This window comes from Cavia porcellus, unplaced genomic scaffold, assembly GCF_034190915.1.
Source record: "Cavia porcellus strain 051 isolate PalLab524CR breed Dunkin Hartley unplaced genomic scaffold, mCavPor4.1 scaffold_1, whole genome shotgun sequence".
In the NCBI taxonomy this organism is placed as follows: Eukaryota; Metazoa; Chordata; class Mammalia; order Rodentia; family Caviidae; genus Cavia; species Cavia porcellus.
The window spans coordinates 221,291,156-221,314,137 of NW_026947484.1; the positions used below are offsets into that span (position 1 = coordinate 221,291,156).

Here is a 22,982-nt window from a genome sequence, read left to right on the forward strand (position 1 = left end):
CTTACCTGTCCTCATAGTAAATTTAATTTTAAATTAGTGTGCTTCTTTAGGAGTTGATTGAGTTGATTCAACTCAAGAATATTTTAAGTACTAAATCTGGCATAGTGGTACTTATAATCTCAGTATTCTAGGATACTGATGAGGAGATCACAAATTTGATCCTGATCTAGGAATTTAACAACATATTGAGACCCTTCTGGGCTATTCGTTCATACCCTATCTAAAAAAAAAAAAAAGAGATGGAGGATGTAGCTCAATGATTGAGCACTTGCCTAGCATGGATTTAATCTGTAGCCTACAGGAAAAAAAGTGTGTATGTAAAGTATGTATATGTAAGTCTAAAATACTGCCTTGAAGTTAAATGTAGTCATTTATTTGATAATCCTCCTAATAATGTTTTATTCCTTAGTGCAGACGTTTACCTTTGTTTGCTATTGTTGTTTTGTGGTTGAGGGGATTGAACCCTGGACCTTGAGGTACTAGACATTACCACTGAGCTATACTTCTAGCCCTGTGTTTTGCTTTGTTTTTGCATGACATTTAGCCTTAGATTTTAATTTTTTAAAAAAGCCAATAATATTCTTAAATCAGACCAATCTTTGTTTTCTTTGTTATTTGCAGGAGTCCAGTTACTTGCTCTTTTAGTTCCCACTTTGATCTCTTACCTGCTGGATGAAAATTCTTTTGCCTCAGCAAGTTCAGCTTCCAAAGATCTTCATGAATTTGCACTCCAAAATTTAATGCATATTGGACCTTTGTATCCACATGCTTTCAAAACAGTAATGGGGGCTGCTCCTGAGTTGAAAGTACGCCTGGAAACTGCTGTTCGAGCAAGCCAAGCAAGCAAAGCTAAAGCGGCTGCCAGGCAGCCAGCCCCTACCATACATTCTACACCAACAATTAAGCTAAAAACAAGCTTCTTTTAAGGTGTTTGTCTGTTCTTTTTTAGTTGTATTTTAATCTAATTAGTGATAGCCACTAACCATTCCAAGCTATAAATTGTTTTATTTGTATATTGATATTATATTGCTTTCAAGGAGGTTAAGTGAAACAATGTTCACATTACTTACTCATTTCTAAGGAGTGATGCTTTAAAAATCATGTGGTCAATGTATTTTCACTGTCCTCTCAATAATGTTTCTATTTAATTGACTTTCTGTTGTTGTTGTTGTTGTTGTTTTGGTTGCAAGAATTGAACCTAGGGTCTTGTGCATGCTAAGCATGTGCTCTGACTACCAACCTCTCCCCCCGGGCCACAATTTATTTTTTAAACACTGAGCCATAATCTTTTTAAATTTAAATGCCAAACACATAATTGTGTCATGTAGTAGGCAGCCTATAGATGTTATCAGGGAAAAAAATAGATGAAAATTCAATATTTGACATAAAAAATTGCAATTAAAACCCAAGCAGGTTTTCAGTTTTTACATAACCAAAATAATAACAAGTCTGTTTCATGGTGTATATTTATATACTATGAATAAAATAACATTTTCTAAGCATTTCCCTAAATATCCTTATCTTTCTGATGGGTTTTTTTATTTTCATATTACTAAATTTTGCGGGTATATAACTTAGTTATTAACTGAATTACAATTTTCACTTAAAGATTCATTAAAGTCTTTCAAATGTAGAATAATGTTCTACTTTTTACTAATGGCTAAAATTTGTCATAAGTTTTGTTTGGTAATTACAGAGCTTTGGGTTCTGCCTATGCGGTATTAAATGTTTATTGAATACCTACTGTGTATAGAATCAAGCTAAGGGCATACGAAAATGAAGTCATAATTATAGTTATGCTAGTCTCTCATGTAATGAGAATTTTACATGCAAAATAGATAATTGATGAAATGGATGTTTGCTATCGCATTTAGCAAATTTTAAACACCAAATTTTACCAGGTAGTGTAACACTGAGTATATTAAAAGCAAGTTACTTTTCTGGCCATCTAAAATGTGAGGCTGCCTGTGGGGATATACGCCTCTGATCCCAGCACTTGGGAGGTTGAGTCAGGAGAATCTTGAGTTTGAGCCTAGCCTGGGCAATAGCGATTTAACAAGATCAATTTCAAAATTTTAAAAAATTATATAAAAAAGAGCTGGAGATGTAGCTCAGGGTTAAGATCCTGAGTTTAATGTCCAGGACCATGGAAGTATATAACCTGCTATTTATTCTCTTACACCCACATCAATTGATAGCCTTTGTTCCTCAGTCCTTTAGATACCTCAAAAAGGCACTTTCTCTCATGTGTTTTATTTTCTATAAGGTATTTTATTTCTGACTTGGGTTTCATAGTTCTCCCTTTTTATTTGTTTTTATTTTTGGTAAAAGTCTATTAAGTTAATTCACATATTCTACAATTCACACATTTAAAGTGTCCATTTCAGTGGTTTTTAGTTTATTCAGAAGGTACTATAACCATCATCATGGTCAATTTTGAACATTTTTATTGTCGCACATAGAAACCCCACAACTGTTAGCTGTCATTCTCACAAGTCTCACGTTTTCTCCCTAGCTTTTCACTATAGAACTTATTATTGTGGACATTTCATATGCTACATAGCCTCTTGTGCCTGGCTTCTTGACTTCTTGCTGTATCATAAATCAGTACAACATTGGTTTTTTTATGGATGGATAATACTGCGGTGCATGCATAGCACATTATTTATCCATTCACAAATCCATTGGGTTGTTTCTACCTTTTGACTGTTAGGAATACTGATACTCTGAACAATTATATACAAGTTTTTGTGTGGACACATTAGGGAGAGGGGACACCAGGAATTGAACCTCACACTTGCTAGGCACATGCTGTGCCACTGAGCTAACTCTTGGTCCCTGAACATATGTTTTAAAATCTTTTCAGAGAAGAGAATTAGGAAGTAAAATTGTTGACTCAGATATTAATCATATTTTTTGCACACATGCATGTATGCATATAACTCCTTTCCATTCATCTATTACTACAGTATTTATTTCTGCCTTGGCTATTTTTTTTTTTACTTGTTACCTTCTAGGCTTTTCTATCATTTTTTAAATAGGATACACTATGGCATGTGATGTTTCTGTTTCTTTTCTTCTCTCCCTTCCTGTTTTCTGTGGTCTGTCCTTTTTCTCCTCTTTCTTTCTGGTTTTTTTTTTTTTTTTTTTTTTTTGGTACTGGGAATCTGATAACTGTGTGCTGCTGAGCTATATCCCTGGCTTTTTTTCTCCCTCTTTCTGTTAGTACATCTTTATACTTTCTCTAAACTCTTTCTACTGACAATTTACCTTCTACTTTTCTATAGTTATGCTAAAAAAAGAAAATCTGTTTTAATATTTATAATCAATTTTACTGCTTATCAAGAATTTTTTTAAATCTGAATACACGTGTTTGACTGTGATCATTCAGTGTCATGAATCTGATAGGAAAACATCATTATAGCTAGTAGATAATGAAGCATAATCTGATTGGTTTTAGTTATGTAAGAAATAAAGTATCTGCTCTTTGCTTTACAAATTCTCATAAATCAATAGTATACATTTGAATTCTCAATTTGACTAGAGAATAAGTTCAGAAGTCAAGAGGTTCTACCATCAGTGAGGGATAAATCTTTGGACTCTCAACACTGTGAGGCTTCACTGTTCTTGTTTTGTTTTGTTTTCTGAGACAGGGTCTCACTATGTACACCAGGCTGGCCTCAAACTGGCAGTAATCCTCTTGCTTCACCCTATGTGCTGGGATTTCAGGCACATGCCACCACACCCAACTCTGTTTTCTTATCTATAAAGTTGAAAGGAAAAGTTTTGTAAGTATTCTGTCTGATCTTCTGCATATCTAAAAAGGACATCTGTATGTATATGTCCACTTTTACCAAGTAAATGAATCTTTGCACAATCCTTTTAAACTGGCATAAAGGGGCCAGGGGTTTAGCTCAGTGGTGTAAGTACCTGCCTGACAAGCCTGAGATGGACATTCAATCCCTGGTACCAAAAAAAAAAAAAAAAAAAAATAGTTTTCACATGTGGATAAAATTGCCACCATAATATGACAGTATAAAATATATCAAATGTATAATGTAGGCACAGAAGTTAAAATATTGTAGTTCCTTATTATCAGTAAGAACTATTCAGGCATTGTATTAAACATTTGATAACTAACATTTCTTTTTATTCAGACAATGTCAGTAATGGATATGTTGTCTGATTCCAAAACATTTAATCAAATGGGTTACTATTCACATTTTTTCATCTTAATTGGGATTTTTAGACTGATACCAGAATTGACAGAATATAGTTATAAATAAAAACTCTTGACCAGGCATAGTGGTATACATCTGTAAGCCCAGCACTTAGGAGGCTGAGGCAGAAGAATTGCTGCCAGTTTGAGGTCAGCCAGGGCTACATAGTGGGGTCAAGGCCAGCCTGAACTACATAGTGAGACCCTGTCTCCAAAATAAGTAAGTGAATAAAATTCTTGTCTTAATGTTTTGCATCAGTTTGCTTACTTTTAAATCTTATTATAAACCCATTTCTAGTTCTGACTTATCTGAAAACTTTTATAATTTATAGGCTTTATAGAATTTTACTTCAATAAGAATTTCATGTCAACTGTAATTTAGAGTTACCCTAAGCTGGTTTTGATGCTGTCACTAAATATATATGTGAGGGAAAAACAAATATGTGAAAATCATGCATTTTACCATTTTACTGCTTTAAAGTAACAGTTACAACTGTCTTTTCTTTTCCTAGTAGAAAATATATTCATTTGTCCCCTATCCATGATTCTTTTTTCTTCTTTTTTTTTTGTCATTAGAACTTGTGGGTTACTACTTCAAGCACATTATTTTTATACACATATACTTCTTTTACTCTTTCCCCCTTTCAGTTCTAGAATTAAAATTCTAAGAATCCTGGGAGGCTGAGGCAAAAGGATTGCCACAAATTCCAGGCCAGCCTGAACTACATACACAGTGAGATCCTGTTTCAAAAAAGCAAAAACCAAAACAACCAAAAAATTCAAATAATCCATGAACATTTAAGGACACTTAAAAACTTTGACTATTAATCTCTTTATGTCTCTTCTATTTCTAGTTATATAGGAAAATGCTTCTCATTTCATCTGTGAAACAAAAAGTATTCTAATCTGGTCTGAGTATAAAGGTAGAGTTAGAGAGCCACGTGTGGTGGCGCACACCTGTGTTTCCAGCAGCTCCAGAGGCTGAGGCAGGAAAAGTGTTTGGAGTTTGAGACCAGCCTGGGCTACAAAGTGAGCTAACACCCAGTCTAAACTGCATAGTGAAACCCTGCCTCAAAAAGCAAAAAGAAAAGGAATAAAGGCATTTATGCCTTGTAAGTTAATCAATTTTAATCATAAACTTGCCAGGCAGGGGCTTATGCTGCTGAGCTATATCCCTGGATTAATGCTTACTTTTTAATAGCTACTTTATGTATCATTATTGACAGCAGCTCTTACATATTTGGGTGCATTGTTTCTAATTTTCAGTTTAATAATGTTGCATTTGACTTTTTAAAAATAAAATTAGTGTACCAGTTTCCTAAAAGGATTATAAATATGACAGGTTTGAATTTTGATTGATTGTTGTAGGAAGCATTATTTTTTGGAGTAAACAGACATGAAAATAATATTGGGTCATTGTTCTAACTCCAGGAAAATGGCTGGGAGACCTCTTAAATTGTCACAGATATTCTTGATGTTGAATTTGTGGCCTTCTTGACTCAGCCTCCCAGAGTGCTGGGATTACAGGTGTGGACCCCTATGGCTGGCTGACCATAAGTACTTTGATATACCTAAACATTATATTTTGATATACCTACACATTACATTGTGTTGGTAGCATTTTAGTTGGCTATGTGTTTTTAAGGAACTAGTCAGAAAGTTTAATGGAGTTTGAGCTGGTTTTGGTGAAAATACAATTATTGACACTACTGCTGTGCTACTGTGACTCCTCTATGTGTCTGTGCTGAGCGAGTTTGGGATCAGACTTGTCAAGGATGATGACAAACCTGTGAGCAAACCTGTGGGCCCAGGTGACTTAGGGCAACATGATGGTTAATATTTATGTAGAAGGACCCTTAACCAACACGTCAGTGTTTCCAGTAAGTTGTTTGCAATTGAACATAAAAGAGTTTTCAAGCACAGGGCCAGTGGTGCAATGGATAATGGATCAGAAGAGTTTCCAGCCAGGTATAGTGGTACATGCTTGTAATCACAGTCCCAGTAATCTGCGAGGCTGAGACAGGAGGGTTGCAAGTTTCAGTGCAACTGAAGCAATTTAAACACCCTGTCTCAAAAAAACAGTTCTCTAAGATATTTAAAAACAGAATATTCCCATATGATGGTACATTGCTTAATACTAGACATGTTCAAGAAGAATGTGAATTTCTGTTTGCCAAAATTTTTGTGAAATGATTCTTTAATACTTTTTCTTTATTCATCAGACAATTCGTATACTTTAGTATGTGGGCTGCCAAAGGGAGCACATGGACAATTTACGTATGCTAGATACAGGGAACATAATACTGAACAGTCAAGCAGAGAATTTGCTATCATAGGTTTGCATTAGACAAGTTAGTAAAGTAATGACAGACTGGTAAGTAGAAGGAAACAGTGTAAAGAACGGCACAATGGGGCCGAGGATATAGCTCAGTGGCCCAAGTGCTGCCTGGCAAGCGTGAAGTCATGAATTCAATCCCCCATACCAGGGGGAAAAAAGGCATAGGATGGCATGAAAGGAGAGTTACAAGGTTGGGGATATAGCTCCGCTGCACAGCGTCTGCTTGGCAAACTCAATTCTGCAGATTTGCACCCCAGTGCCAAAAAAAAAAAAAAAACTAGTAAGGGTTCCATTTTAAAGCAGGCAGGAGCTCTAGCCTCTCTGCACTTCTCACATTTACATATGTGACTACCTACTTGTTGATTGGAGACTCCTCAATTTAAAATTTAACTCATCGCTTTATTTAAAACCTGCTTTTCAAACTCTAATCTCCCAAGAAACAGCTTAATTCCTCTGTTGCTAAACCATACATTTTTGATTCATCACTAACACTTCCCACTTTCTTCCTCACTCTCCATCCATCAGTAAATCTCTTCAGTTTTAAATCGTTCCAGATGTAGGAGGGTATGGTAGCAGCAGTAATCCTACCCTCAGGGAGTTCAGGGCCATCCTGGAATACATACCTGCCTCAAAAAACCAAGATAGAGTCAGGGATATAGCTTAGCAGCACAATGCCTGCCTGGCGAGTGTGAGGTCCTGAATTTGATTCCTGTGCCTCCCCCTAAACAACATAATAACTCTTCCGTGTATCTTTATTGCTTTTTAGTTAGTTACCTTAGCATAAGGACTAACTCTTTCATGGAATCCTGGAGGCCTGCATAATCTGACTCCTGCTTTCCCCCCTCCTCAATCTATATCATATTGCTGTCTATTACCAGGTGATAGTGCCCTTAGTTGCCCTGCGAAGTTAATGTTAGTAATTACCTCCTAGGGACACCAGACTGTATTCATGCATATAAAATGCATTTTTACTGAATTTACTGAACATTTGTTCAGTAAGTGTTAGTGTACAAGAATTATTACTTTTCATCTTGCTCTTTATGTGTTAAGCATAGTAGGGTTCTTTCACTTTATCATATACACTATGATACTTTTTGTTCCTGAAGTATTTGAATCTTGCTTTAAAAACTCCATTCTCAAAAAACAAAACAACACCAAAAATACCCAGTCTCTTCTAGTTAATTTTTGTTCATGTATTAATCTGGTTACTTTTTTTTGTTTTTTGCACCAGGGATTGAACTCAAGACCTTGCACTTGCCAAGCAGGCATGTATGCCACTGTGCTAAATCTGTGGTCCTTAATCTGGTTACAATTTTATAAAAATGTTGCAGCATTAATCTGGCTAGTGTCACATACCAAGAACCATGTTATTTAAATTGTTTTTGCTCTTATAGTGAATTTGTATAAATCTCTTCCTTAAGTTTTAATATAATCAGCTCATATAAATATTAAATTTATGTGGCAGAGTCTGTGAGCTCGTCAGGCCATTTCTACTCTCCTACTCTTGTTATTCCAAGTCCTGCCTCTGAGGGGAAATCTGGGAAAGGAGATAACACAGATAATGGTAGAATTTTCCATTACACAAAGCAACTGCAGCTACTATATTTAACACATATCGAACAACAGAAGCATATTGAGAGTCTGCAGAGTCGAGGGGAAAAGATAGACTACATGAAGAATAGGTTAAAACTTGTAAGAAAAGCATGGGTCTTCAAAAATGTAAGCAAAAATGTGTTGAACTCCTCCACTGTATTTGTGGGGAGTTGGTCCATGTATACATCTTTTTAAAATCCACTTTCCCAACACCACCTTTCCCAATTACCACTCAACATTTTGACTCATTGATGTTTTCATGATTTATATCAGTACTATTTTGGGTATAGAATCCTTGAAAAGTTAAAGTATTCTGTAATACAGTGGTCAAGAGTATACATGTGTCATATAATCTACGTGGACTGACAAATTGTATTTATATTAGGGAAAATAGCTCTCAACATTCAAACTAGTCAGATTACTTAAACGCTTCAGATGAAAAATGCAGCCAGGAGCAGTGGCACATGCCTATTATCCCATCATTTTGGAAGGCTGAGGCAGGAAGATAAAAAATGAAGCCAATTTGGCAATTTAGTAAGATCTTATCCCCAAACAACAAAACTTAGAGCAAGTGGGGAGAGTGACTCTGGGTTCCATTCCCAGCGATCCCTACTCCGCTAAAAAGGTACCAGTGCATTATTGTCTCCTTGGTAACTAGTTGATCTAATAACAGATAAGTGAAGCTGGTATTAAAAAGACTACTTAACCAGCAGTCAGGAAAAATCTGGGTACTACTTATCCTTTTGCCACTCAACGCCTCATTGTGGCCAACTCTCAGTTCCTTTGGAGTTTTGTATACTGAGCTGGAAATGAGAGGATGGGTCTGTATCTCAAAGAACACTTACGGCCAAAATAATTCGGCCAGACCCGGATCAATTTTGTATGATAATAAATGAATTCACAAATCAGAAACAATAACTGGGAAAGCTTGCTATCCTCATTCGTAACCAGAGCAGATACAATGTGTTTCCTGTTCTTTCCACAAGCAAGCATGGGGAGGGGCAGGGACAGGATGTCCTTCCCTCAGCACCCTCGCTATATCCCCCCCCCCCATCATGTCTGATGTCCCCAAAGCTTATCTCACAAAAGGATTATGAAAACAGTCACCAGTAGATATTGGGCCTAGGATCTCAAGACAAGAGTGCTTGCCTAGCAAGTCTAAGACCCTGGGTTCTACCCCAACACTGCCTGTGTGCGTGTGCGTGCTTTTGTACTATTCTAGTGGCAAAAACTGGGAATAGGACAAGTGAAACAGGGAAAGGTCCCTGGATACCTAAAAAAAGCCTGGAGCACAAAGGGACTTTTTTTTTTTTTTTTTTTTTTAGTGTAGCTTGAGGACACTGTAAGACTTTGCCCGTCTCTTTTTGATGACAGGAACTGTGTCATCTATCATGCAAGCAGCGCGGGATATAACCTACAGTGAAAGTATTGAGTTCAGTAAAAACTGCCTAGGAATGATAGAAAAAACGAGACCTCTACCCCCAAACAAACAAAAAGCAAAACACTCTACAGAGCATTTCCTGAACATCTGAAACTTTAAAATCGGCTGTTAGATTACTACAAAGGAACAGCGACTTTAGTTGTTTCCAGATAATTATCAACAAACCACAATTTGAAGAAGCAGCCCCGGTAAGTTGCTGTGTTGAACCTAGCAGGGAGATGATCCAGCTCCTTATAAATGAAAGCTCATCAGGCAGCAGACTTAAATCCCTTGAGTAAAAAAAAAAAAAAAAAAAAGGCAGGCTCGACAGAGACAATCGGCAGAGCAGAGTGTTTAGAATCAGCCGAAGTGAGCGCCGACTGGAGAACCCCCATCCCGCGGCTAGCCCTGACACTAGCTGGTTTCTTAACAAAATGATAAGGAGCCTCTAAAAACATAGGTAGCTCGGACTGGTATTCTGGCGTGTTAACTTCCGTGTGTATGTGTGCAACACGGAGCGCAGTCGCAGAACTTCCGCGTGCGAACCGCCCGCATCGCGGAGCCCCGCCCCTCCGGCCGGGCGGAACCCGGAGCTCCCGCCCCTCCGCCCCAGCTCGGCAGGTTGGGGGCGGGGCCAGAGCCACGCCAGAGCCTGGGCGCAGCCCCACAGGCCAGGCACGCCTCGCCCCGCCCCCGACTACATTTCCCAGCAAGCCTCGGGCGGCCGCGCGCCGCAGTTGACCCACTTCCCGGCCCGTCACGGGCTCGGCCGGCCCCCGCGCCCAGGCTGCTGCTCTCTGCTGACTGGGGTGTGGGCGGGGAGCGGTGGAGGGAGGAGGAGGTGCTGCTGGCCGCCGCCGTTGCCTCCTCTGCTGGGCGCCCAGGCAGTTCCCTGGGTTTCTGAGGCCGCCATGGACGAGCAGGCGGGTCCCGGCGTCTTCTTCAGCAACAACCACCCGGGCGCCGGCGGTGCTAAGGGACTCGGGCCTCTGGCTGAGGCTGCCGCGGCCGGCGATGGGGCAGCTACGGCGGGGGCGGCCCGAGCTCAGTATAGCCTCCCGGGTATCCTGCACTTCCTGCAGCACGAGTGGGCCCGCTTCGAGGTGGAAAGAGCCCAGTGGGAGGTGGAGCGGGCGGAGCTGCAGGTAAAGACCCTCCCGGCCTGGCCCTCTTCATCCCGCCTCTTCGCTCCCTTCCGCCCCGCCCCGGACACTCTCCCCCTCCCCCCAGCCCGCGCGTCCTCTCCTGCTGTGAGCGCTCCCATCCCACCCAGCACCGCATCTCTGTCCCTCTTCACCTTTGGCTTTGGCTGACCTCACTTCTTTCACCTGGGTTCTCACTACCACTCCTAATGCGTTGTTTACCTGTCCGCGCCTATTCGTCTGCTGCTTTCCACTTAACTCCCAGTCTCAGTGCAACTCTCTTGCCATGCAAGAGAGTTAAAGGCGTCCCTTTAAGTTAACTAATTGAGATGACAGTACTTTTGAGAGACGCTGAGCAAATCATCCTGTCCTAGCGTGCCCCATTCTAGGTTAGTGACATTCCCCACAAGAGACACTGGCAGTTGGCTCCTCAGTCTGCAAGGGAAGGTGATCCAAGAAGACAACATCAGTTGTGTCAGTGAGGCCCAGTAACTCACTGTGGACAAAATAGCATTAGAAGTATCAGCTCACCTCCCTTTTTATCTTTGTAAAGGTTTCAGCTGCACCCTTTCCCACCCTTTCCCCTTTGCTTTCTCAACTTTTAGATTCTTGGAGTTTGAATGAAGGACCTCGATAATCACAGTCAAGATAATGGGTTCAGACATAGTTACTGTTCTCAGTTGTAAAACTTACCAAGAGTTAATTTTTATGTTCCGTGTTCTGTAAGATTTGATAGATACTTTTAAAGAACTAGCTTCCATGCTAGTTACATTCTCTTGCATAAATTGCCGGATAAAGTACGTCCAGAGAGGAGCTATCGTGGACCTTGAAAAGAATGAAAGTAAATTTAAAAGGCCATTCTAGGTTGGTGAAGTGGATTTTCACAGGCTAAGTGGGTTGTTCTTAAAACTTATACACTAATTCCAGGAGAATTTACAAGTATGAGCGGTTGTGCCTTTCTGTTTTAGGAGATAATCCTGTATCCTTATGAAATTTCAGTCCAGTTTTGGTTTGTGAAGCATTTGAAGTTAAAATGCTACCCATTGTGCTACTTTTTTTGGTAACATCTATTTTCTTTGGCACTAAAAAAAAGAGAAGAAATCTGTTAAATAGAATCGTGTGTTGAAACGGACTGGTTTGGTGGAGTGCAAAGGGCTGTGGGAAGAGCAAACAGGCACGGTTATATAGCAGACAGGGTTATATTTCTGTGCTCTTGAGGAAATCCTTTGACCTCTCTATACTTCAGCTTCATTATTTATGTACCAGCCATCTTCAGTCTGGGGTAAGGATCAACAGAATTGACAAAGTTTTGTCCTTACTGGGTTTATGTTTTAGTTGGAAGGCGAACAGTCAACAAATGTAGCTGTATAATGGCTATGGTAGCAGCTGCCGTGAGGGGAAAATGTCAGGGTACAGGAGTATGATAAGAACAACTTGTTTTGTTTGAGACAGGATCTCAGCTATATGTAGTTTGGTCTGGCCTGGAATGCGCAGCAGTCCTCCTGCCTCAGCCTTCAGAGCCCTGAGATTTGCAGCCACCACACCCAGCAACAGTTTTTAGGTGGGGTGGTCAGACTCTGATGGTGGGTGAGCAGTTGAATGAAGTCTACCAGAGACCCATAGTTAATGATTTCTTGTGAGCGGGTATGTCTAGTTATGTTTACATTCTTTGGCAACTTTTCCATTCCTGTTATTATATTGCTTTGTTTAGTTGGTATTTCTAAGTTTTCTCATAATGAACTGATCATGTCTATAGTACCTAACATTTATATGCTTCAAACCTTCATTTTTATTAGCAATGTATTCTGTAAATGAGCATGGGGGATTTAGGCTTCAGAGAAGTGTAAAAAGCAAATTTGCTTTAAAAAAAAAAAAACTTTAATGTTGTATATTTGTGGAAAATGTTTTTGTATGTAGGTGCTTAAATTATAATTTTGTTTCCAGTTAAGGAAAGGTAAAATCTTGACCTCACTAATTTGGTCAGAAAACAGTACTTACATTTCTACTTGGTGAAGGAATTTGAGAATTTCTAAGTCACCCTGTATCTGTGCATCCACTTCCCTCACGCTTAAGTGTTTCCATTTACCAGTAAATGTTGTCAGTCCTCAATTTTTTACATTCAAATTTTAAGCTTCAGGTTTCCCATTGGTGCTTATATATTAAAGCCTTTTGGTTTTTGCTAAAATTAAATTAAGCTTCCATGGAGAAATTTAAAAGCTGTGTTGTGTTGTCTTCCTTTTTCTGTAGTACTAGTGTTCTCCCACTAAGTTGCATCATGCGTGCCTCCCCCTTGAGATCCTCCTGCCTCAGTCTCCAGAGTAGCAGGGATTAACAGGCTTTCACCCCACACAGCTGACTGTGCTGTATTTTCTGAACATAATAAATATTGTGCATTTTTTGATGGGTGGGGCGGATTTTTAATAGTCTATATTTTTTTCCCTGTGTATTAACAGAATTAGAAAAATTTAAAAATAGCATCTTTACATCAGAGCGTAATTGGTATTTTTCCCTTCATTTTTCTTTCACTATTGAAATTTTTCTAGAAAAACAGTGGGAAGTAAGAGTTGAATGAATTGAATGAAATATGAATCAGTTGGTGCCCTCCTTCTTTTGTAACTTTTAAATATCTGAAGTTACCGGAGTCAACAATGATAATTCAGGTGATTTGTCCCTTTAGAAACCTGTCAATCCTGCTCTTTCAAGTGTCAGGGAGGAGTTGTGAAAGGCAGTCCAAGCTCTCAGGTACCTGGCATGGCTTTACCACTTCCTTCGTCTTTCAGATTTTGGGAATAAGGAAATGGCTACATTGTACCAAAAACTTCTTTATTATTTATGTATTCTTTGCCCATTTTAGTTAATAGGCTGTGTTTTTGCTTTTGGCAACGCCCCCTACCCATTTATGAGGGAAAAAAGTGATTGAGATATTACTGAGCTTTAAGTCATAAAGGATTTAGAGAAGGCATACTAGTAATGTTTGAGAATATTTTGTGCATATAAAACTTTGTATTAGAGATTCTATAAAAACATACACCCTTATTGGTATGATGGGATATAAGTAACATACTGAAGAACCAGTGTTGCTCATTTCAGGTGGTGGGGTGGTTGATTTTCTTAGAATAGCGCCAGAGAAGAGTTAGAGAATACAGAAAAGAGAGAGCTTTTATGAGATAATAAAAACATAAATCTCAGTTAAAAAAAAGTTACTGGCTTATGGAGAAGCAAGCATGTAAATAAAAACTAAAGGCCTTAGATTTGGATGGTGAGTGTGTTTGTTTGGAGTGGGGAGGCTCTCATATTTACATGGAAATGCTAGAATTGTATAAAAAAAGTAGTAAGATTAGGTAGGATAGGGCATGTGCTATATGCTGGAATGCTGATAACACTGGGTTTTGGCCTTAGTGATTTACATTTTCATTGAGCAGATATTTTTTAAGCACCTACTTCATGCCAGATTCTGTTCTAGGATAGATCTTATTGAAGACACAACAGTGATAAAAACAGATCTTGTTCTGATGAAACAGTGATAAGTAAGTAAACATCTGCAATATGGGAAGATAATAAATATCTTGACAGGCTAAGGGGAATTGGAATACCTGAAGGAGGAAAAAAAAGCTGCACTGGTAAGGTAGTTTTTGAGCTATAACACCTGAAAAGGTAGTGTTGTGGGCAGAAGGGACAGCCAGTAAAAGGGAGATGCTTGGAATATTGGAGAAGTAACAAGAAGCAAGTATGATGAATAGAGGAAGAGAGTGGAAGAAGTGATATTTACTGAGTTGTGTTCATTGTAAAGACTGGATTTTTTCTGTTTAACCTCAGCAAGGTGGGCAGCCATTGGAATGCTCTGAGCAGAGAGCACAGGAAGAACACCACCTGTGGAGGAAACCCTTCGGAAGGATTCAGAATAGACCTGGAGGGAAGAAGCAGGGAGACAAGTTACAAGTTTTTTGAAATTAATTGAGGCTGGAGATAATCAAGGGTGGTAGTGGGATATATTTTGATACATCATCAAAATGTAATGGATTCTGAACACAGTTTAAGGTAGAACTGAAGGTATGCTGAGAGATAGAAGGTGAGGTTTGAAAAAAGGGGGGGATCAAAAATGATTCAGATGTATTCTGACTGAGTGGTTTCAGAAGACTGTTAAGCTTTACTGAGCATTTAAAAGAAAAACAGTTAAAACAACTAGTTTTTTATTACTATAGATATACACTGTATCTTTTTTGTGTATGTTAAAGGGGTTTGAACTCAGGCCTTGGCACACTGGGCAGATGCTCCTACTACTGAGCTACACCCCAATCTGTTTATTACTGTACTGTATCACGAAAGGCAGCATGGCACAGACATGGGTTTAAGTTTTCCCTCTAGGGTTTTACTGTTGTATTTCATGCCTATAATATATATTTGCCAAAATTAGGAGCTTTCAGAGCCTTAATTTCTTCAATTGTAATGTGAGAATTATAAATTACTTTGTGAGAATTAAATGATTTAAAGTATGTAACAGAATCCTGATGCAGAATGAAGTGCTGAATAAATAAATGATAGCAAATACTGGATGTTAAATTTTTACTTGCTTATTTTCTTAGCCCTTAGAGAAAAATATAATCTTCAGTCATGAACTCTTCTAAAGTACGTATATGCCATCCAGGGACCATACAGGCTAACAATATTCTGCATCTGACTCTGGCACTCAGGACAATTAATAGGAATGGATAGTGACCTTCTGTATTTGTCTAAAAACATGAATTATATATTTTCCGTGCACTTACTTTCTTTAATAACCTACTAGCTGTCTGCTACTTTGGAACTCACGTTAATTTTTTAGAATGTAATTAACTTTGCTTTGTATCTTAGCAAATTATTCACATTTATCGACCATGCTATAAAACTGGTGCTGGGGCCAGGGATTTAGCTCAGTGGCACAAGTGCTTGCTTAGTAAGCGTGAGGTCATGAGTTTGATCTCTGGTACCAAAAAACAAAACAAAACAAAACAAAACAAAAGTCCTTCTAGGCATGGTGGCGCAAATATGTAATCACAGCACTTGGGAGGCTGGGCTAGGAGGATCATTGCAGGTTTGAGGCCAGCGTGAACTACATAGCAAGACTCTTATCTCCAAACATCGAAAATAAGAAAACAAAAGAATCCCAGCATTCAGTGGTAGGAGGATTGCATTGAGTTTGAGGCCAGTCTAGGCTACATAAGGAGTTCGAGGCCAGCCTGAACTACAGAACAAAAACCCTGTCTCAAAAACAAAACAAAAATCGGTCCAGTGGTTTTGTTTTAGTTTTTGTTTTTGGTGCCGGGAATCGAACTCAGGACCCTTCTCTTGCTATATAGGTCTTATTACCCTGAGCTGTTATCCCCAGCCCTCAGTTTTATTTGGTTTTAACAACTACCTTAAATTTGGAGTAAGTAAACCCCATTTTTGTATGTTACAGTTTTGTGAGCAGGTTCATTTTGTGTTCTATTCATATCCTTGATACTTTCCTAATCCTTGTATTTTTGAATGGTTATAGAAGTTTTAAATCTTTTAAAGCATATCCTGTTATATGTTGTTTCAGTGTGTCTCATCTCAACTGAAATCTTGGCATACTTAGCATGATCTGGGGGAATTTTTAAAGATATCTATTCCTGGAGATGTACCCTAGACCAATTAAAACAATTTTAGGATTAGTGCTCTGGGAATACTATTGTTTTTAGTTGCCCTGTGGTTCTTAAATGTAGTATGTATTGAGAAACAGTGCTTCAGTTGTGTTTTCTGATCTTTAATACATAGTGTATACTATATAAGTTTGACAGTTTTAACACTGTGTTAGTATTCCATGTTTGGATGGCTTTTTATATAATTTGGGATATAATTTTCTTTTTTATTTCCATTGTTCTTTCTGATTAGAGCTAGCAGTTTATTTTTAGGCAGTAGAATATAATTTGAATCACCTTTCACTGCTTAAAATATGTAATGACAGTATAATCTTTGAGCTGTAATGAACTTTGGAAATAACTGATTTCACCTTTTTGCATAGGTGAAGTTAGACCAAACAGAAGTTAAATGAGCAAGAATGAAATACATTTTGTATAAACTCAGCTTTACAGTTTCTTTTCTAACCTTTTCAGGTATGTTATTATCTACCCTCTATTTCTCTCCCTCCTTCTATTTATCTCTGTCTCTGCCTCTCCCTTTCTCTGTCTTTGTCTGGCTCTGTCTGTGTCTCTCTCTGTCTCTGTGTCTGTCTGTCTGTCTCTCTGTGTGTGTGTTAGGTTTGAACTCAGGGTTTTACTCACTAAGCTACACTGCAGCCAGTTTGATCCTTCAACCTTCTGTGCTAATCAGAGCCACACCAATATTTCCAGTTTTTTTTTTTTTTTTTTTTTTTTTTTATCAGACGTATGTCTGGCATTGTGGCCTGTCTATAATCCGAGCACTCGGGAGGTTGAGGCAGGAGGATCACTGAGAATTCTAGGCCAACCTGGGCTGTATAGTGAGTTCAAGCCCATCTGCACTGTATAGCAAGACTGTGTCTCAAAAAATAAAATATCAAACAGATTTTACTTTTTTCTATCTTATGTTATTAGTTACATTAAATGTTTTCTCTGTCTGACCTGTTTTCTAGTTACATTGATTTTTCAGAGTATAGATTTTATTTTGTTTGGAACTTTGTTAGTTTTCTTAAATCTGTAAGTTAGTAGCTGTTATAATCTCTTTACATAGGTCCTCTTTTCTTCTCCTTTTGGGTCTCTGATCATAATATATCTTAGACTTTCTCCATTTTCAGCTCTATATTTTTCATCTTTGTTTTTTAATTTTTTCTATACTTTGTTTTCAGCAATTTATTTTGACATCTTCCTTTTCATTAGTTTTCTAATCTGTTACAGATACCCAGTGAATTTTTAGTTTCAGTTATTGTTAACATTCATATTGGTCCCTTTTAAAAACTGCTAGGTCTTATTTTAAAGAGTGTTCTCTTCTCTGCAAATATTTTCATGTATTTTATTCTTAAAACCTAATGACAGGTTACTTTATAGTTGGCATCTGTAGTTCCTACTATATTCAGGGTCTTAGGAAGTGTGATCTGTTGTTTCTACTGGTTCTTGCTTATGTCTTGTTCTTTGTAGACTTGGTTTGTCTTTGTGTGCTGCTTACTGTCCTTGGAAAAGCATAAGACTAACTTGAGCTCTCCAGTAGAGGTTATAGTTCTTTAGAAATGGCTCACCAATCAAAAGTATTCCAGGTCCTTTTTACCTCAAACAAAGAATTGGACAAGACAAGCCAAAAATGATGCCAAAGTTTATTTGAAAAGTGGAGGGGAAATGAGTATAGAGGAAACCAGCTCCGCAGAATGAACTTGGCCCAAACAAAGAGAAAAAGAGGGTAGAATCCAACATAAAAATACATGCCAGGTCTGAGTAGCGCAGCATAACATATCATGGGAACTCACAGGATGGTGACTCTAGGTGGCATCCAGTCCTCTTTTAGGCTGTCCATATGTCTTGAGAGCTGGAGCGAAGTTCTACACACAGGATCCTGATGTTGCCCTGGGATTTTGTACTTGACAGGTCTTGCTCATTTCCCCTAGCCAGTTTTGCCCCACCCTATCTCACGTTTGCTTCTGTTACATGTTTGGAGGGTCTACCAGTTCACCTTAAAATCAGTTTATTGCCTAAGCTTTTTAGACCACTTAGCTTAGGTGACAATATTGGTTGAGACCTGTGTTCTCATTCATTCTCTTTCTCTCTTAATGGTAGCCAAGTTTTGTTAGAGTAGAAAAAGAAACAGGTTTTGCAGAGCAAGTTTGGGCCAGGCAAAAATAGGAAAAGAAATACACCCTACAGCATGAGAGCAGGCCAGCTATGCAAGAAAGAGCACAGTGACCACTTTTCTCATTCTTGGGTTGAGATTAGATTTCTCATGTGAGGCAGATATACTCCCCATCTATGTCTTTAAGGTTGGTCCCTTAGTGTGTTAGCTAGATGTAAAGTTTATCAACCCAGACTACCCTGTTGATGATCTGGGTATTTTATTTTTGTCCTTTGGGCACTACAGGCTGACCCCAGACTCCCAACATCCTCCTGCCTCAGCTTACATATGACCAGGCGATTCCATGCCACCTTGTCAGGGCTATATGTTGGCTTTTAAGATAGTGAAAATATTTTGTCCACAATTTTTAGCTGTTTTTAGTAGATTTGCTATAGGGCACCATTACTAGAAACTAAGTTATGTGATACTAACTTTGAAAATCTAACAAACAAAATGGCAATTATCTGAGAAAAAAATAAATCAGAAAAAATAATACAGTGCTTCTTTTTTTTTTTTGATGATATGGGGGATCAAACTCATGACCTCATAATTTCGAGATAGGTGCTTATGCCACTGAGCTAAATCCCCATCCCCTGACAGCACTTCTTTATCAAGAGATCAAGAGATGTTCCTTTTTAGTCCTAAACTTTATTTCCACATCTGTATTTTTTTGAATTGCAGTAATAGGCAGGACCTACAGTTTTTTCTCCAGAATCTTGCAAATTTAGGCAAGAGTTAAAGTGAACAAAACTCTTTACATACTATGCAGGGCTTTTTTTTGTTCTGGGGAGGGGTATTGTTGAGACAGAATGTGTATGTAGTTCAGGCTTTCTTTGAACTCGTAGGCATATTTCCCTCATAATAAGACTGGGTCTTACATTATTTTTTACTCCAAAAGATACAATAAGGTTTATTTTCATGGGATGTGTTACTTTTTCATGTACAGCAGCCCTCATTTATTCGTGTATAAAAAATTGCATTTATTCAGACATAGTTATGTAATCTTCTAGAACCTTAAGCCCGGAATTTCTGCCACTCATTCATTCACTCGAGGCAGAATGGCGATGCAGTTTAGGCTGGCCTTGAACCCACTATGGAGCCCAGGTTAGCCTCGAATTCACAGGGCTCCTCCTACCTCAGCCTCCTTGAGTGCTGGGATATTACAGGTGTGCGCCACCATTCCCAATTTCTGTCTGAATTTCCTGTGACTCCATTTCCTGTAGAACCACTGACCCCAGTCTCTCCTGTCCAGCCATAGAGTGTGCTCCTTAAGTGAGCACTTTTTGTCCATGTAGCCTGCTCCTAGTACATTGGCAACACAGCCATCAGTGATTTTATCCTGTGAATTTTTCTTTTTTGTCTTTTTCCTTTTTATCGGTACTGGGGATCGAACTCAGGACTGCCTGCTTGCAAGGCAGGCACTTATGCCGCTGAGCTAAATCCCCAGCCCTTATCCTGTGAATTTTTACCCAAGTCATAACCTCTTGCAGACTGCTTCAGTTTCCATTAAATCAAGACTTAGTGAAGACTTACAAGACAGAAGTGGCAACAAAAATAATGAGAGTTAAGCATGGTGATCCACACGAAAACCACAAAACATTATAGGTACCAAAATTCAGAAAATACTTCTTTGTTTTACATGAGTACACTAAGTACAACCCATGATATACTGAATTTAAAATATTCAAATTAGACATAACTATGTCCTTTTGTTATTAAGTGTACATTATTCATGTGTTGTACCTGTCCTCTGATTGGTCATTTGGCCATGGGTCTATAGATTTTATCTGTTTACGTAAGCCTTTACGTCTCATCCAAAGGCAACCACTTGGGTAGATATCATTTAACTATTAACATCAATAATATTTGTATTTAATTATATATTAATATTATAATTCAGTATGTATGTCATGTGTGGTAATCAGACATACTAAATGCCTGTATCTGCCTAATGATCTTAACTGGAGCTTGTTTTGGAGATCCTGAAAAATGGTAGATGTTATTCTCCAGTTAAATCTTATTTTTGAAGAAATAGGATGTATAGTACAGGCCTTGAACTCTCTGGATCTTTCTGCCTCCACCTGTGGTGCTTCAGCCTCCAGAGTGCTGTGATTACAGGCAGGTGTGATTGACCACATCCAGATGATACTATGCAGTTTGGGTTTTGTTTTGGTTTCTTTTGAGACAAGGTTTCATTGTGTAGTCTAGTCTGATCTTGAAATCACTGAATATCCTAGGCTGGCCTCTAACTCACAGCAGTCCCAACCCTTACAGGCCTGTCCCACAGCATTTGACACTGCACAGTTTTTAAGAGGTGTTTGAGTGTACAGATAATCTGGATAGATTTCTCTTTGCCAGCCTATTGTTTACTTGATGTCACTTATATTTTTTTGATTTGTAAATATTGTTAATGGTTTATTTCTGGGCCATTGAAAGTAAAATCAGTTCTTGAGATCTTTGGAATTTCTTGCCTGAGTGGCCAATTTGACTAAACCATTTTTTAGCAGTTTTTAGATGATTTGCTATAGGGTAGCAAATAAGCTGAATTCACAAAAGCTGAATTATGTGATGTTAATTTTTATTTATAAAATAAAGTGATAGTATACTTACCAAGCAAGGTAGTTGTAAGCTTCAGAAAAGACAAAGTACGTAATAAAATTTGAGGGACTTAGTGTCTAATCAGTGGTTTACTTTTGTTTGTTGAGATTTCCTGTGGACAGAATGCCTTAGATCGTATTATTTATTTAAATCATGGTTTAGAAGACAAAAAGTAGTTTAATTGATCTGTTTGGCTCAGTAGCTGCTATATTCTCTTGGTTGGTAATGGCTTAAGAATAATAAGCTGTGTATTAGAACTAGAGGGCAGGTTACTGGTAAGTGTAGTAAAGTGGTGACAATTGGTAAGCACAGTAATAGAGGAAAATATGGAGTTCAGAAACTTGAGGTAAAAGAAATTGGGGAAGGGGGTAGGAGGGGAAAATGACTGGGAGAACTGAGGTCAGACAAGAGTAGGAAACTACACATATTAACCTTTTTTTTTTGTGGTACTGAGGATCAAACTCACAACTTTGTGCTTGCCTGGCAGATGCTTGTGCCACTGAGCTAAATCCCCAACTCTGTATTAACCTCTTTTTAACTCTTAAAAGTTGTAGTTGGTGTTTTTTTGTTGTTGTTGTTCACTTCACTAGGCTAAGGTATTTTGCCTCTGGAGAGTCCTTAGAATTTAAGCAGTCTCCTCACTTGTTTTGTAGTTAGAGCCAGGGAGATGAAGTGTTGTCCCTGAGGTCACTCTGAGTTATTGTAGACTTAAAATTGAGGAATTTTAATACCCAGGCCAGGGTTTTGTTCTTTAGGCCATATTGTCTCCTTTTTATTATCTGTAACTGCTTTTGACCTGAAGAGTAAATGAATAAGTAAATGATACATTTAATTTTTTAATGTTATCTATGAAAGGGGAAATTAATAGCTAACCTGTTAGATATCAGATGTGCTGAGTTTGTGGTCAACATCAAGGAATGAGGTTTTGTTAACCAAAGGAGGAGGTTAGGAGAGTTTTATTGGAAATACAAATAACTCTTGGATTTCCAGAAGTTCCCTTAGAGAATGGCCAGTGGCCTCTCAATCCGGAGCTATTTATAGAAAAGCAGAGCACTGGAATTGCTTAGTTGTTCAGAAGTCACCTATCACAGGTGACTAGATTTAAAATAACCAGTTGGAACTCAGGCTCTCTAACCCAGTTCTTTTTTTTTTTTTTTGTCTTTTTCATTTTTATTGGTACCGGGGATCGAACTCACGACTGCCTGCTTGCAAGGCAGGTGCTTATGCCGCTGAGCTAAACCCCTCGCCCCTCTAACCCAGTTCTTAAGCATTCAGGGTTTAAAAGAAACTGGGATTTTTGAGGAAAAGTGTTTATTTTGCATTTTAAATTCCTCAGAATTTGAGAGCTCAGTGTATGGAGTGGCTGCACTTCTGTTTATTAGGTAAGGGTTTGCATTCCATGTCGTCTGAGAAAGTGCAACCTGGATCTAAAGATGTAGTTCACTGTGCATTCTTACTTTAATTAACAATTTGGCTGGTCACCCAACTGTGTCTCAGGCTCTTCTAGGTAGCTGTCCTATTCATAAGCTAATAATAAGCTAATCATAAGCTATTCTTTACAGATCAACAATCCTTCAAATACTGCTATAATTGAAATTCTTCTTACCATGTATGTATTTAAATCTTGTTTTAGCTGGTCTTGGTGCATGCCTGTAGTCTCAGCACTCTTAAGAGCCTGAGTCAGGAGGATCTCAATTTCAAAACTAGCACTGGCAATTTGGCAATTTAACAAGACCCTTTCTCTGAACAAAAAACACAGAAGGCTGTGATACAGCTCAGTTATGACCTTGTTGGTAGAATTGTCTATAAGCAAGTTTTTAGAAGGGGGTATTTTCTACTCTGTATATTTCAGTACATGTTCTGTTTTTGTGTATACAT

The 22,982-nt window shown here is 38.4% G+C and overlaps 2 protein-coding genes across 4 annotated transcripts in view; both read left to right on the forward strand.

The window, feature by feature from the left end:
* Heatr5b (HEAT repeat containing 5B) overlaps nt 1-4,757 on the forward strand; it is a 95,135-nt gene extending 90,378 nt beyond the window's left edge. For both annotated transcript variants that reach the window (XM_063229724.1, XM_063229720.1), the window contains exon 36: nt 622-4,757. In XM_063229724.1, coding sequence (XP_063085794.1) covers nt 622-926 — 305 coding nt within the window. In that variant the 3' untranslated portion in view covers nt 927-4,757. The remainder of the gene's footprint in view (nt 1-621) is intronic.
* A 5,568-nt stretch (nt 4,758-10,325) lies between these two features.
* The window catches only part of Strn (striatin), a 119,935-nt gene continuing 107,278 nt past the window's right edge, over nt 10,326-22,982 (forward strand). The window contains exon 1 of one of the 2 annotated variants that reach the window (XM_013156038.3): nt 10,326-10,715. In XM_013156038.3, the coding sequence (XP_013011492.1) occupies nt 10,482-10,715 (234 nt within the window). In that variant the 5' untranslated portion in view covers nt 10,326-10,481. The remainder of the gene's footprint in view (nt 10,716-22,982) is intronic. The other variant, XM_003473027.5, reaches the window with a different exon arrangement.